Consider the following 16,338-nt stretch of genomic DNA (forward strand, 5'->3'; position numbering starts at 1 on the left):
TCTTACTTCTGCCTCTACTGTTGCTACTGGTCCTTATTCTTCCACGCTTTCCCTGCTGACTTTCCACACTGCTACAGTCGTGCCTGAAAAGCTTTCAGTGGCTAAAAATATCATCATTCTGCACTCACCTCCCCTCTCCCTACTAGTTCAGCCTTGTCAGTGGCTGAAGTTAGCATCAAAGTAAAACAAGCTTATAGCAACTACTAGATCAGCCCCTGCTACAAAAACTGCCCTTCACCCAAGCTATTGGAATATGCAAAGGACATTTTATCAATGAGCCTCCTAGAAGCAAAGCTTTTGGCAAGCCTAGTCTGGGTGCAATGGCACAAAAAGTGTTGTGCTTTTCAGATGTTTAGGCATGAACAGGTGAAGAACTCTTCTTGGAGCAGAGGAGGATTTAACTCACTTCCACATATCCTTTCTCTCACAAATTATAGTGTACTTAATTGTGGTTTTATTCTTAATTAGCAAGGTATGGGGGGAAAAAGTGCTTCCAGAACAAAAAGTTCTAGAAAAAGTAATTTTGGACACTGTGTTTTAGTGAGTCACAAGTGAAAAGAATAATTCTGGCTCAGTTATTTACAGAGAAGCTAGAGTGCCAAGGTTCCCCCTCCCCTGCTTCTCATGCTGTAGCTCTTCTGTCAGACACCTCCCATCAGACACTGTGCCAATCTGTCCTGGTCTAGGAATGGCACTTCCCAATTTGTGCCCCCTCAAGACTCTCCAAACCAGACACCACTCTCTTGCTCCATTTTCTCCTCCCCATGCAGTGTTCTGGAGAGAACTGGAGGCATAAAAGGCAAAGATCACAGGCTGAGAGATAAGAACTATTTACTGCAAACAGCAATGAGATCCGAAAACGAAGAGTAACAGCAACAAACTCCCTGGTAACAGACAATTTTGAAGAATACTTTTAAAACCAAGAGCTTTCAATACAGTGCACAGACAGACAGGCCTGTAGCCTCAATTATGTCAAAGATACTCTGGTATCCAAATTAACTCCAGATCACAGCCTGAGTTTCCACACTTTTGTATCTTCTGTTCAGTACATGTGTTGGGACACAAATTATCATATAAACTGCTCCAGGAACTAATTTCACAGTCAGACAATTCCATTGACTAACACTGGCCTGCAGTAACAAGAATGTGTGGTTCTCTGCTGCACTGAGGGCTCATCTATCTCTTCAAAGGAACAATTACAATACTTCCCTTTTAATACCTAAAACCTGCCAGATTCCAACTCGTATTTTGTAGTGGGCTATTTTATTTTGAATGCATGAATATCAAAGCCTGAAATACCAGTTTCACTAGCAAAGTTCATTGCCAGGATGCTGTTAAGAAAAACACCCACTGAAAGCAGGTATCAAATTGCTGGATTTTACTTATTTAATAGTTAACTTAATAATCAGGACTTTATTTTAGGTCTTCAACATTCTGTTGCAATCTGCATTTCCAAATACTTAACATTTATGGCCAACACGCTATTAAACATTTTTATGGCTTTCTGTTGAAAAGCAATTGACTGTACAGTCACTCCAATGCAGCTGACCCCTTGTAAAATCCTCCTGGGGTTAAACTTACATGTCAAATCTGCAGCACTATTTTCTCTATCACCCAAAATGTATGAAGTTTTACTTAGAAAAATAAACACACAAGAAGTTATATATTGCTTAGTTTTTATTCTGCAATATCACTAGGCTCACTGTTTCAGGAAGACCTGGAATTCTGTTAGTCTCCTTCCTAAGAGACTTCCTAGAAAAACCTTATCATTAGAGCACTACAAAATGAAATGCTACTATATTTATTTGTTAATTTTAAGAGAAAGTATTTACTCAACAATAATATATTCATATAATAATATTATTTATATTAATTTTAGGTTTATTTTTACAAAACAAACTATTACAAACCATTCTTTTTCTACAGATCACCTGAATTAATTTTAAGAAATTGCATTTCAACAGGGAAATGGGATAACACCCACATCTGTGGTAAAGTAAAATTATTTACCAAAAGCAAATTCCAATTTTTGGAAAAATATCCCCAACCTCTAGAAAAACAATGGTCACAGAGTAAGTCCAGGATAACCTAGAAAAATTACCTGCACTTCTGATGCTGCATTAACTGACAGAATATTTAAAAAAAAAAAAGAATTTTTTTCTTTAAACCTACAATTGAGAAGAGTAGGTTATCTGGAGAAAGTGACCACTATGAAAGACTTGAAAAAGAAAACCATGCATTTCAAATCTGTCAAACATTTGTGTAAGTTTTAAGAACCAAAGTTCACAATCATCAGTTTTTTTGAGGGTTTTCCTCTTTGACAATTTCTGAATTCTTGAAAGCCAGATATTTCAATAAAGATATATAAAATACTTCTGTAGAATTAAGATTCAGTCATGCTGGAAAGGTGACGTTGCCGTCTCTTGAAGCGCTTTATGTTCCATTTGTATGTCTCCAGCATAAAAGGCCCATTGTAGACAAACAGCAGAGTCATCTTGTCATTGTAAGTGAGATTCTGCAGGAGCTGGTGAAAAACACAGAAACAAAAGTCAAAATAGCTAGCTGTTCCCCATTATCTAAAAAAGGTGAATAAGATCTATGAAAAACCTTAGATCTCAAAAATATCACTATACTAGGATTACAACCTGAGAAATGAAGTGTATTTGTTCCTAGAAACCCCCTCAAAGGGACTCATTCTTCAGCCAATTTCCATGCATCAGTATTCTCATTAGAGGAAAGTTTTCATATCTAATCTGTACCTTCTTGCTGCCAGCGACCTCATTGCTTTTTTGCTGTATCCAGAGAATACCTCCACTCCTCTGTGGGCACAGAATAATGTTTTTCCCCAGGGCAGGACAGGCGACAGTAATTGTACCCAAGTAAATCTATGTCTCTCTTTAGCCTTGTGCTTCTCTGAGCTAAGCAATTTCCATTAGTGGAAACTCAGAATGATCAAAATTACTTACAAGTTGCACGGCTACCTTCTGGAGTAAGTCCAGTGCCTGTACTACTTTTCTGAAGTGTAACAGCCAAAGCTGGATACTTATGATAATCCAAACTGTGCCAAACACAAGCCTAGCAGACAAAGATGTCATGCAAACCACAGATTATAAGCAGTGCTCAGGATGAGATTTTACAATTTACCTGCACCTGATGCTCAGCTTGTCACTTCCCTCTCCCCAGTCATTTAGGCATTACACCAGATGCTGTTGTTGATTTTTCTCACTTAAATACAAAATTTTTTGTTTGTCTGTACTGAAATGAATCCTGGTTTTGATAAAATTTACCTAACCTAAGATTATTTAGAATTTCACTTTACAGCGAAAAAAGGATTAACTCCCAACATGGGAGTTATTTGTATGTTTAATAAACATAATGTTTCACCAGATTTGTATTAAAAATACTAATTTTCAAATCCACTTTTAAGAACATATTCAGTTCATCTACTCACTATGACAGCGAATCACAACTACTCAAAATACAGTATCCCTAATCAACTTTACTGCATATTAATTTATACCACTTCCCTCTGCAGCTTGCTTAAAAATACAACCACAGGAGGTGTCAACACACTGAAAAAAAGGGGTTGCAGTTTTTCCTGTATCCACTGGGTACACACATGGAACTTGGCTTGGTTAGACAAACTATCACACTTTCTGGTAAGTGGTGATATACAGCAGGGGCTCAGGAACTGCCGGTAAGCCATGAACAGTAGAGTCTGGCCTTCTCAGCCCACCCTGTGCAGCCTTTTTAATTATCCTCTGATGCAGCCCACACAAACACTCTCAATCAAGTCAACCTTTACACAACGTGCTCTCTCACTAATTTTTCTTGTGACAGGCCATTGTAACTTGGCATGTCACCTGCTTGTGGAGGAAAGAGGGAAGGAGGCACTTCAGCCACCTCTTCATAACCCTGTCTCTTGTTGCTGAATAATGCTGCAACATGTCCTCAAGTTTCCTCTTACCATGATGTTGACTTTTTATGTTTTTTTAAAGTTTGGAGATTTTTTAAATTATGTTCTCTCATTTTAATTTTGATCTTTCTGGTTAGCTCTGCAGACTCAATTTTTCTCTGTCTCTATACTTAGTAATTTGACAACAGACTCCACTTTTACAACAAACTCTGGACCCCAGACAGCAATTTTCTACAACTCCTTAAATTTGGGAAGCATTAGAGTTAGTTGAGCTATCTATCTTTCAACATCCAGATCATGCTGTTCTTTCTCTAAGTAGGAGAGTGCATGGAAAACCTGATTCAATAAGAAGAATCACAAGAAGACAAAAGGGAATAGGTAACACAGAACAATAAAGAAGTAATGTGGTCAGGAAACGACCAAACTTCATGGAGGTAAGAATACTGCAAGATCAGAAGGAACAGCAAGCATTACCTTCCATCTCCTTCCAGTAAGGTAAATGCTATGAGGGGGCCTTACTCAGACCCTTCAATTGCTACTTACTGTAAAAACCGGACATATCAGCCAGATTTTCTAAAATACAGTGTATGAAGAGATACAAGAGTGATATCTTAATGAAAACCAGCACACTTACTGACTGCTTGTCTCCCTGGTTTACAAGTAATATTTACTGTTTCAATTTGTCTTGGATCAAGCTCAACGTAACATCAGTCTCTGTTAATGGTGCAGGTGGACAGCCACCTTATTTACCCTTTCCCCTTTCAAGACTTGGCACTACATCACTGCATGACTAGTAAGTCAACTGCCTTTATTTAAATTTTGACTGAGGAATACAATTAAACTGGTCACTCTCAGAGGACAGATCTCATCTTTTCTGAGCCTCTAAATCTCAGATTAACACAGGAAAATGATTCAAGTAATCATGTGGGACTCCTCTAGTTCTGATGTCAGCAGCACTAGCCTCCTCCTTCCCCAATATCCTCATCTGACTTGTCTGGAAGTTGGTCTCTGCTACAGTCTGAATTTTGTGTTAGCTAGAGGCATTACCTTTTACAGCCTTTTCCATGGTAACCCTGTCCGCTGGTGGCTAACACATGATACTTCCAGTGGGGGCAACAACTCCAGAGCAGGCTTCTGAGATGAGCCTTGGTCTAAGTTGTCTGAATTCTTGCCTGACTGTCCTTAAAATGGACAAATACTCTCTTTAATCCAAATTTCTTAGGTAAAACACAGGTAAGTTATACAGTGTTTACTGGTGTATTATCACACCAAATCCCAATCTCCTAAACTTTACACTTCCTATTTCATTTTCTGCCACATACCTTTGGTGTAATGAAGAAGTACTGAGATGTCCTTTCTTTACAAGCAGTTTCCACAACCATTTCAAAAACTCTTCTCTCATTCGTTGGATCCATTCCCTGAAAAGAAAAAAAAATGTCTGTTCTCTCCACTATGTCATAAGCATCTGTACACAGAAAGAGCAATACCACACTATTGATTCTCACCTGATTTATTTCATCAACAACCCTGAAGGGACATCTGTTGAGTTCTTGCAGAGCCATCAGGTATAACACAGTAGAAACAGTTTTCTCACCTCCACTATGATAATACGGAGTCAATTCATGAAGTTCAGTGCTACTGTGGAATTTGACTCTAATGCGAATTCCATACTTCTCATACTCCTCCTGTAAAAGCCAGTACCTTTTAAACTCATTTTCTTTTTATTATAGCTTATTTTACAATGACATGCAAATTACAGGGCATTTATACAAATGTACATGGGTCTATCAACTACTCAGGATCAACTTAAAATCAAGATATTAATTCTGGTTCATCTATATATATTAATCCTGTTTCATTTGTTTTCCTTCATTATTCTTTTCCTTCATGTCTACTTTTGCTACAGAATTTCCAACACCATTCCCTTTTCATGACTATGATTTATTAATTCCGGTTAAGAAAGGTTTTATATGCAGTAAGAACATCAACAAGAAAATAAAAATCTTGGATAGAATAAGAAGAAAGCAATGCCCCTATAAATCCCATCAATTAAAAAAAAAGCCTTAGGATACTATCAGTTTGATCAGTGGAGTAATGGTGTGTGTGTGTGTAGGCTGTGTACCAATCTGAACCTATTCAAGTGCAAGCAGCTCGAAATCCATCAAGCACTGCTGTCCAAATCCAGGACAGCCATTTCCTTTTCATAGTTCAATGGGAAAACCACACACAAGGATTCCAGTGCTGGCTTTTCTTTAACAGGGAAGTGAAACTTGGCAGCAGCCTCAGCCAATGATACAAGGTATCAGTTGTGGCTCAAAAGAAGGACCATAAAATGAAATGCATTCATGCTTAAGATGAAAAAGAAATCTCCAGAGGACTCTCTAGGATTGCTGAAGTTGTGTTCAGTGGCCACTGAGTTCACTTGGTTGGTGAGAGCATGATGCTAACAACACCAAGTTGTGAGCTCAATCCCTGTATGGACCATTTACTTAAGAGCTGGACTTGATGATCCTTTTGAGCCCTTCCAACTGATCTGTTATTCTGTGAGTTGTTCTGATTACAATTTCATGTAAGGAGAAATAAACCCCAGAATCTAAGGTCTCTAAGCCCACTGTAATTTCAGATGCATTGGCAAAAGTAGGTTTGAAAAAGTGAAGATACAGGCTAGCAAACCAAATTATAAAGATTACTGTGAAACACAACCACATTGGCATCAGTCAGACCTTGACAACTGCCACACAGTTGTGTATTTTGAATACCAGTTTGTATAACTGACAGATTTTCCAAAACCAGACAAAAATGATGCTCAAAACTCCTTGTAGTGAATCGAGGAATGTGAGTGTTATCATGGCTAGCAGTACGAATTCTGGCTACTGTGTTACCAAGGGAAGTCAGGCTGTTCCCAGAGGAACAGAGGCTTCTGCTAGAACGTTAAGAAAGAACCCAGTGAAGTGTTTCACACAGAATCACAGAGTCGCTTTGGCTGGAAAAGGTCTCTGAGACCAGAGCCCAACCTATGACTGAACACCAAACTGGGAAATAGACCATGGCATTGAGTGCTCTGTCCAGTCATTCCTTAAGCATCTCCAGGGATGGTGACTCCATCACCTCCCTCCTCAGTCCATTCCATGTTTAATCACATTTTCTGTAAAGAAGTTCCTCCTAATGTCCAATTCCTCTTATTATCCAATGGTGACAGCAGGTAGTGTCACCAAGGACATCCACAGACCTCAAGATTCCTATAAGGCAGACTAACAGAGGCTTGAACTTCAGTGTCACAGAAATATCTCTAATAAAAAGTAAGTCAACTTCAAGAGTCTCTCTCTTCTTATCTACAGGAGAGGCAAAAGATTCTTCTGCAGAGAACACCAAGGAGTGCAAACTTGAGAACAGATTATTCACCCTTCTAGACTGTAGCCACTGATCCCTTGAGGAAAGAAGTTTTACTCACTGTCACAGTACTGCTAGCTAATCTCTTAAAACTATTTGTGACATCTTTGCTATAGAAAAGCAAGACCTTCCAAAGAAGAGATTCAGAAAGGCACTCCACACGCCTTTCGCTTTTAAATAGCTTTACTGTTCTTTCTGTGTTCTCTCTTTCAACCTAGTTTTTTGTGTAATATAGATCTGTCGAGGTAACTATCAAAAGACCTGAAAAGTCTATGTTTTAATGTTCTACTTTTTCATATTACTATTCTACAGGTAAACATTTTTATGCAGTTCATATAAAGAGCCTTACAGTCACTCTTCTGCAATGAGTAATAACTGCCACTGCTATTTTAAGAAAAGCTGCTTGAGTAAATTACAACAAAAAAATAAAAGTCAGAAAAAAATTATGTTAAATTTCACTAGTGTGTAGTCTATGTGTTAACACATGAAAGTCTTGACATCATCATTTCAGTGATCAATTTAAAAGAAACTACCAAATTTCCCTCTCCAGTTCACTGCACTGAATACTTCTCCCCAAGTTCTATTGATGCTTTAAGCTCTTCACCAGAGGTAAAGCCTACCTATAAAAGTTACTGAAAAGGCAACAGGATGGGCCAAATGACAGCTGCTTTCAGAACAGATCAAATGCCCTCAGACTCCAATAGTAACTACATGTAGAAGCAAATCAATTCAACGCCTAATAACAGAATATTTAGATGATAATAAAGGACAAAAGTTAGCTGAAAAATCAGAATTAAATAATAAGCTTAATAAATCTGAGTAACAGCTAAGTAAATACAGTGATTCTAACCAAGCTTTGTAAGTTGCAGGCCAATTCTAAAAGTCAGGAGGTGAAGTCCTAGTCATCTGGATAAAGACTCACTTGCCTTCAATCAGACTGTTAAGTCTGTTCTAGTACATTGAAAGTGTTGAGTAAAAGTTCAGTGCTTTAAAAAAAACATCTCCACAGGACAACTTACTCTTTTTCTCTAGCAATATATGATCAAAACATTATGCAAGAAAATATGAATGTTATATGAAAAATCAATCATACCTCATTTTCCATATGAAGATCAACTTCACCAACACACTGCATAGAACTAAAGAACTTACTGAACTTTCCATTAATTTGTTCAATCATCACTTTCAAGAGGTTTATCCATTTTTCTTTGACCTAAAAACAGACATATCCAAGTAAAATCAATTTAAGACCTGAATTTTCCCTTGGAGATAGCATTTACACTGAAAAAACCATTGTAATTAGGGAAGTTAGCATCTCCATTTACACTCAAAACAATCTGAAATGTTACCATTTATTTCTGTACATACATTCTTACAAGAATGTAGAATTATAATAATAATGTAGTAACTTAAGCTATTACCTGTGAAATGTTTTGCTTATAGTTATTCAACTCATTTCTCTTTTCCTCTAGATATTCTGTTAACTGCTGTATTTCTTGTGTTTGCTTATTGTATTCTTCAACAACCTGCCAGAACAAAAAACAGTCAGCAAAATATTTGCTAATTGTAACCCTGACTGTAAAAATATCATACTGCATCAATACTGTTCAAACATAATTGCACAGACTACTGCACTGCACACTAAACAAGACAGATTTCTAATTTTAAGCAAGGAAACAGTAAAGCTTTGTTTCTCTCAGATTATTGCAACATCTTTTTTTTTTAAAGAACCTACTTTAAATCTGAGTAGATGCAGAATCTGGCATTTACAGCACATTGTTCATACTGTCTAGCTTATTATACTGAAGGACCTAGCAGAGAGTGGGAAACAAGTACAGTGTGGGTAGAAGGGGAGGGAAAGCAATGAACATACCGAAGGACTGAGGCCTGTGAAACAGGAAGCCCTGGTTTTCTCTTCATTCAGAAAAGCATCAATTTCCTCCAATGTGTTTGGAAGAGTCTGAAAAGCCTACATGGCAAAGGATTGCACATGTTACAAAGCAATACTAATGAATGACTCAAGTTTTCTTAAAAAAAGAAAAAGATTGGATAAACCATAAACTATTTTGTTACTTTTAATCAGGGTGTCAGATACTCAAGATTTAACATAGCGAGATTCCCCCACTATTCTGGACCGAGAAAAAAGGTTGGAAGGTTACATAATTAAGATACATAATTAGATGATCTTCAGTTGCCTAAATTGTGCAGGCACAGATACTCAGAGATTTATTGTAAGACATGGACTATGCTAGATAAGTCATGCAAATGTATACTCCTGAGAGGCTGGGTTCAGAACTCAGTTCTTTGATGTTCCTCCATTAGAGCAGGAAGGTAGAAAAATATGGCCTCTCTTTATTTCTGTGAACACAAGACTGTGGATTTCAATTGAAATCCAAGGTCTAATTTTCTCTCCCCTGTGCACAAAACAAAGTAGTAGTCAAAGGGTATTTCAGCACTATTGCAAAGGTGGTTTAAAAGGCTAATGACAGTAACAGAAGTACACATAATCCTTTACTAGGAGCCTTCTAATAAAAAAAAATACATTATTCTTTGCAGAAGAAGTTAAAAATTCAAGAGATACGTGAAATTTTCTTTTTGTACATACAACTTTAAATTCTTCTGGAAAATCTTGATCTGGACCCAATCTGCAGATGTGTTGAGCCTGTTTCATCAGTTCCTTGCACTTCTCATAAAGAAGTTGCTTCCTGTTATCCAGTTCATGAAAACGTTGCTGTTAGAAATATCAAAAGATATTTTTAAAAATCACCACTATCTTTTTTTCTAGTATTATTGTGAATTTCCAGAGCTAACTCTAGCACACTAGCAATAAAACACATCTGAAGCAGAAAAAGTAGGTGAAACCAGACTATTAAAATATCAAAACAATTTGCTTCAACTAACCAAAACCCATTATACATCTCTGCTCATCAAGTCAACAGATACCAAGGCAAACTGATCAAAAGCAAGTTCTTCAGAAATACCTAAATTTCTTTTCTCTCAGCTTAATAAGTGTGCATGTAGATTCAAGAGTTATCTTCCCAAGTTTTACTGTTGTGTACTTCAGCTAAATATAGGAGCCCTCCAGTGGTGAAAAAATTTCAGTTTTCATTTGAAATCACACAGTTAGAGAAATACTTGTTTCACAGTTTTAAAAATAGGACACAGACATTGATAGTCATTCACATTACTTTCTGGAACTGTAACTGATTGTTATCTACTAAATACAACAGAAGTGTAGTAATGGGTATGATCATTAGTGATCATCTCACACAAGTTAGTTACCTGCTCTCAGCAGCTATCAACTCAAAAAAACCTGTTCTTCCCTCCCTCTCCACTAAGCACTACACAAAAGATCTTTGCATTACAGATAAGCATTTCACAATCTCCACAAACAAACTGTAAAAATATTTTTCTATACTGAGTTGGTGCTTTCAGAAAGGTTGGAAAACTTTTAGAAGAGGCCTTTTTTAGACCATCTCTTGTACTTCATGAAGTCCATTGCAGAGGAGGGATGCAAGGACTGGCATTAGAGCTGTACAGATAAAACAGTAAAGGGAGGATGTCCCCAATTTTCTTTCCAGCCAAGATCTCAAGTTATACGGAATTAGCATAAATGCTATTGTACAGCACAATAGGTACCTTCCACTGGATATCTGCATATGTCCTGTAATAGTTTTTTGGATCCCACAAATTTAAAAGTCAAATGGCTTCATCTGAAATATTTTGACATGATAGTGAAGGTAAAAGATCCTGTGAGAGTCACCCATACTTTTTTTTCTACAAGAAGCATAAATTTTATGTATTTGGTCATTTCCAGAGCCCAAATCAATTCTGAATCAACTGAAGTGAGGAATGTCAATTCTCAATTGTATATAGATCTCCCACTTGAAGGGAGGTCTGCAGAGCTGCATGAAACAAGAGTTCAAGTTGATCTGTAGGCACATAAAATCTGAAACAGATTCAATATTCAACAGATTGAATATGCCTGATCCAAGCTATGGTAAGTAAAATTCTTCAGCGAAAAGGAAAATATATAGTGGCAGGAGAAACTTCAGTATGTGACAGAAAAACTAGAAGGCAATAGATATTTGATGTTACTATCAAGCATGTACTAGTAAATGCACTGACAATTCAACAAGCCAATTTTCAATTTTCACTCAACTTTGCCAGTTTACTGTCAATGCCCACGTGCAAAATAAAATTTAGACAAATATAAATACACAAGCTTTGATTCCTTATTTCTTCTATATATTAGAAAGTATGTGGCAATGTTAATGTTCCTGTTGGTTTCTTGAGGGGGCCTCAATGGGACTCCACTTGACTCACACACCATTCACTAGGAAGGAGGCAATTTTTAAGAATTATCAGAATGTTACAAATCACAAATCCTGTCTACCGATCTGACCAGACATCTATGTACCAGCCCAAGCTTCTCCCTAAATGATGAAGACGTGTGCAGAGACAACTAGAAATATTACATGAATTTCCCAGTGACAATACACATTACTGACAAGATGTTCATGGCTTTGTTATACAAAGTATTTACACATTTCTTATTACAATAAAAGGATCCAGGATAAGATGACTAAGTGGCACATTTTCACAGCAGCTTAGCTGTCTTAACTGAGGATGGCAAAGCTACTATTCTGCTTTAAATGAAGAAGTTGAAGTCAAACCACAGAAATCAAGGCTAAATATTTAGCAGTACTAAGAGCCACTTCTAAACAAAGACAGAGAAGCATCCTTTTCAACAGCATAAAGGCTTCCCAATGAGACATTTTCATAGTAGACACACCAATATTCATAAATATTGTTACCTGTGCAGCTCTTAGCTGTACAGTTCCTGCTTTGTACTCTGATTGTAGTCTGTTCTTCTTAGCAGTCACCTTGGTCATCTGAAAAGCCAGATCTACTTTGTTGACGTTCAATGGTATGATCCTCTACACACAGGAAAACAAAGCAGGGTTTTTTTCACCAGACTCAAAACCGATATAATCACTACTTTAGAAAATACCCATCCTTTTAGTCATAGCATACAATTTCACACTGTGCTCAAGTCATCAATACTGCTGTCAAATTCAAAGAAAAGTGGTGACCCAAGTTCTCGAAGAGGTACAGTCCACATGCACTTTTAAGTATCTACAGATACATATATAATTTCCACCAAATAGATATAAATACACACATGTAGATACATATACAAGTCTACTTTCAACCCACAATTTTACATCAACGCTCCCTCGCCCCATTCTCTTTCCCTTCTCACTATATACTATCATGTGAAATGTAAGAGCTAAGGCCATCTCAATTGTTATTCGGAGAGAAGCATCCAACAGGTGAATATTGGTGGACGTCATATGCCACACAGGGAGGGAAAAGGTCAAAAATAAACACAAAAGACATACACATCTTGTAATGACATTGCAGTTGACTGACAAGTTGCACAGAAACCCTTATATCTGATGTCTTAACTGAAACAGCACATGACAACTAAACAAGACTGTGTTTGGGCAGCTACGTAACAGACCTTTAATGATCACTAGAATCTGGTTTCATGACATTGACATTAAAACGTTTGGGGTTTTTTCAAACAAGTCAGCCTCAGGAACAGTCCAGAGGCTTCAAAACCATCAACACATTGTTTACTGTCTAAAGGGTAGCTACAAATATAGGCCATTGAAAGCAACTGTTTATCATGTCTTTATGATCAGCACATAAATACAAATGAATCCTCTCCCTTAATGGAAGGGAAGAAGGTTTCTACTGTAGACCTAGGGGATCTACAAGGTAAAATTTTGATGGCGCTAACATCTGACTACAGTGGTGAGCCAAGGTCTGAGATCTTCACTATTTGTCATTTTAACACAAAGTTTCTACAGTATGAAGTTGGGCAGAGGAAAAAGTTTATTCATTTCCAATTCTCTTAAGCAATTTTAAAATAATTATCAGAAATACAGACTTAAAAAAAGTAGAAGGAGATGAAAAATGGAAAAAGTTAATATTATTCAATAATTAGGAAAGCTAGCTTGAAAACATTGACAGTAACAAACGTTGCACGCTTCCCACTTAAATTACAAGAATTGGACTCTTCACAAAAGCGGAACACATACCAAGTTAAAAATACATACCTTCATGAGATGCATCAGTTCAGTAACAAGTTCTGCTTTCTGTTTATTTATTTCTTTGATTTTTACATTTGCCAGCTGAAATTCCTTCTCTAGGTCAATAGCATCTTGTTCCAGCTGTCTTAAACTATGGGAGGAATCAATATTTGATTCATTGTGATTAAAAATAAATCATACTAAAAACACAAACATTCCTACACTTGATGACAAAACCAACAGTTAGCAAGAATAGGAATTTATAATCATAAACATTCCAAATATATTGGAGGCATTCCCAGCCTATGCACTTTAAACCAAAGAAATACAACAGACAAAACAAGTAGCAGTTAAAGAAACTCCACTTTTGGCTACTAACAGCATCATTGTGCAAGCATAGTCCTTTACTTCTGTAAATTTCAAATCAGAGAAAAAAAAATCACTGTAAGGAATGAACTTTTCTTCTTCTGGTACTTCTTTGTAACAATACAACACAGGTGAGTTCAGGAAGTTTACTTAATTCTTGTTACGTAGTCTAGCCAAAAAATAACTGCATCCTCATCTCAGTGAAGAAAAACAGAGTTTTCACTTGTTTTAGAGCTTCAGAACATGGAAGAGGAACCATGACATTTAGTGAGCTGCAAAGCATTTGGAGATTTTTCAAAACTGCTAAACAGGCCAAGAGGATGATACAGGAAACTAAAAACTGGTCATTCTCGCTTTGATCCCTGAGAAAACAGTAAAACAAGTCCCTTCAGGAAGCAATTCTAGGGAAATAATGGAGAAGGTGATCATGGAGATTCATCAAGCATTTACAAAGGGCACGCCATACCTCGTGAACCAACTGTAAAACAATGAGGTGACGGAGATCAAGCCATTGCTACTTACGTCAATTTCAGCTTTCTGTTAGGGTACCTGATAGAAGCTCATCTCCACACATAAAAGAGACAACAGCAGCTGCCAGAAGTCCAAATAATACCCTGCATCTTGGCTACACCCAGGCCTACCACACGAGCCATGAGTCCATGAAATGCCCATTTCCACAAGCTCAGAGGAGCACAGGGCCATGGGAGCAGATGGGAATGCAAATTCAGGACTCAGAGAAAGGGACATCCTGTCCCAGCACAGTCTCAGTACCAGTGTCCAGGTGTGAAACCAATCAATCTAGTCAACACCAAGGCCTGCTTTGGACTGAGGAGGGTTGCCTTCTTGCACCTCAACTGAATCACCGAATTGGTTGAGTTGGAAAAGAGCTTAAGATCATTGAGTCCAGCCACTAACCTAACACTGCCAGATTCTTCACTAAACTATGTCCCTAAGAACCACACCTACAGGTCATGTTACAAACCAAAAAAGTAACTGAAATAAACCAAAAATCCACTCTTCCAGGCAATGATACAGCTCTCATGTAATTTCAGGCTCTGAAATGCAAAAGTAATATCTGAAAATACTATTGTCAAGTAAGTCTACAGGGGTACCACACTGGGCTTCAAGAAAATGAGTGAACACGTGCCTGTCTGTGACTCCAACAGCAGTCCCCTACCTTACTTTACGTGGTGGCACAACCTTTCGTGACAGCTCTCCTGGCAAAGAGACAGTCACACCACCTTTCCAGCTTCCTTCCTCTTTAAGAAACCAGTTATTCTCCACTGACTGCAGTTCACCTGGAAACCCTGTGGTTTTGTGGCTCTTTCACGTGTTAGTGGGCATTTCTGTCTGCATTAGCAGTACTGGGAATGCACCAAACATGCTACAGTGTATTTGTGGGATACTCTGAGTGACCCAAATTTGTCACCATGGCTGAGCAGCCTCACTGCTGGCCAAGTCCTGTGAAGGTTCACCAGGGTTACCAATTGCTCACTGAAGCTCATGAACACATGGATATCTTTTTGAAGCAGCAGAGTGTAAAAATTATATAGAGGAGACAAAACGATGTTCCTACTTATGATATAGAAGATATCTAAATAAAAAAGTAATTATATAACAAAACGAGAGGTCTTGTTTCTGACAATTTTGCTGTTATCTCAGTAGAGAGCGCCCTGAATCTTTGTTCCTAAAGGCCAAGTCATCCAGCTTCACTAGTCATCAATTCAGTGTCAAAAGAAACCTCAGTCTGTAGAGGGTAACATTAGTGTCCCTGACTGAAGAGTCCTTCAACCTCTGCAGTCAAAAAGCCGCTATCAGCTGCTGTCACTGAGACTCCTCCCAACCAGCCCAGTCCTCTGCATCTCCTGTAGAACAGCATAGTGCTGGACATTGTGTTATAGAATAGACATTATGGGATCCAGCAGAAAAGCACAGGATTCTTACTATTACATATTTAAGAGTGCAAAAAATGTGAGGAAAGGGAGAAACTAGGTAACTTGGAGAATAACACATACAGGAAAACAGAGGACTGTGAGGATAAGAGGGACACTTAGATGTAAATAGTGGGCTGGTTGCTATCCTTGTCCAGCCATGCCCAACTGACACATTCTCTTTTTACTCAACTCCATTCCTCCCTCTTTTCTTGCTTTCTACTCAGGCACTCACATGTTTGGAAGTCTAAGTGCAAGCAATTGTAGTCAAATCACAAGTCAAAGGGGGAAACCTGCTTGTCTGTGATGGCTGCACCTGGCTGGAGACCAGAGCGAGTGTACCATGGGATGATGTGATTGTCCTTGCTGCCAGCACCATGGTACAAGTGTGCAAGAGCGTGTTTGATCCCTAATAAAGACCAAGGCACACTAGACAGCAAGTGGCCCAGGAGCCAAGACAGTAAGTGAGTGACACCGCAGGAAGAAATGGCTACTGGAGGATCAGCCTGGCTGACACAGACTGCTGCCATGTGTATGTGCTTATGGGTAAGATGACAGCAGTACTGGCTATGGGGTGCAAACTGAGGTAGTCGTGGCTACCTCTGTATCTCTGAGACAAAGACCACAGCATGAG

At 38.1% G+C, this 16,338-nt stretch overlaps 1 protein-coding gene across 1 annotated transcript in view; it reads right to left on the reverse strand.

Moving 5' to 3' along the window:
- Positions 1-814: 814 nt before the first annotated feature.
- The window catches only part of SMC5 (structural maintenance of chromosomes 5), a 50,069-nt gene continuing 34,545 nt past the window's right edge, over positions 815-16,338 (reverse strand). Inside the window, exons 16-24 of the mRNA XM_071448567.1 lie at positions 13,435-13,558; positions 12,124-12,246; positions 9,912-10,037; positions 9,180-9,275; positions 8,728-8,832; positions 8,400-8,519; positions 5,422-5,601; positions 5,239-5,334; positions 815-2,524 (exon numbers count right to left, since the gene is read on the reverse strand). Coding sequence (XP_071304668.1) covers positions 2,384-2,524; positions 5,239-5,334; positions 5,422-5,601; positions 8,400-8,519; positions 8,728-8,832; positions 9,180-9,275; positions 9,912-10,037; positions 12,124-12,246; positions 13,435-13,558 — 1,111 coding nt within the window. The 3' untranslated portion in view covers positions 815-2,383. The remainder of the gene's footprint in view (positions 2,525-5,238; positions 5,335-5,421; positions 5,602-8,399; positions 8,520-8,727; positions 8,833-9,179; positions 9,276-9,911; positions 10,038-12,123; positions 12,247-13,434; positions 13,559-16,338) is intronic.

The sequence above is a fragment of the Agelaius tricolor genome, unplaced genomic scaffold (assembly GCF_023055355.1).
Source record: "Agelaius tricolor isolate 1412-34295 unplaced genomic scaffold, bAgeTri1.0.p SCAF_27, whole genome shotgun sequence".
In the NCBI taxonomy this organism is placed as follows: domain Eukaryota; kingdom Metazoa; phylum Chordata; class Aves; order Passeriformes; family Icteridae; genus Agelaius; species Agelaius tricolor.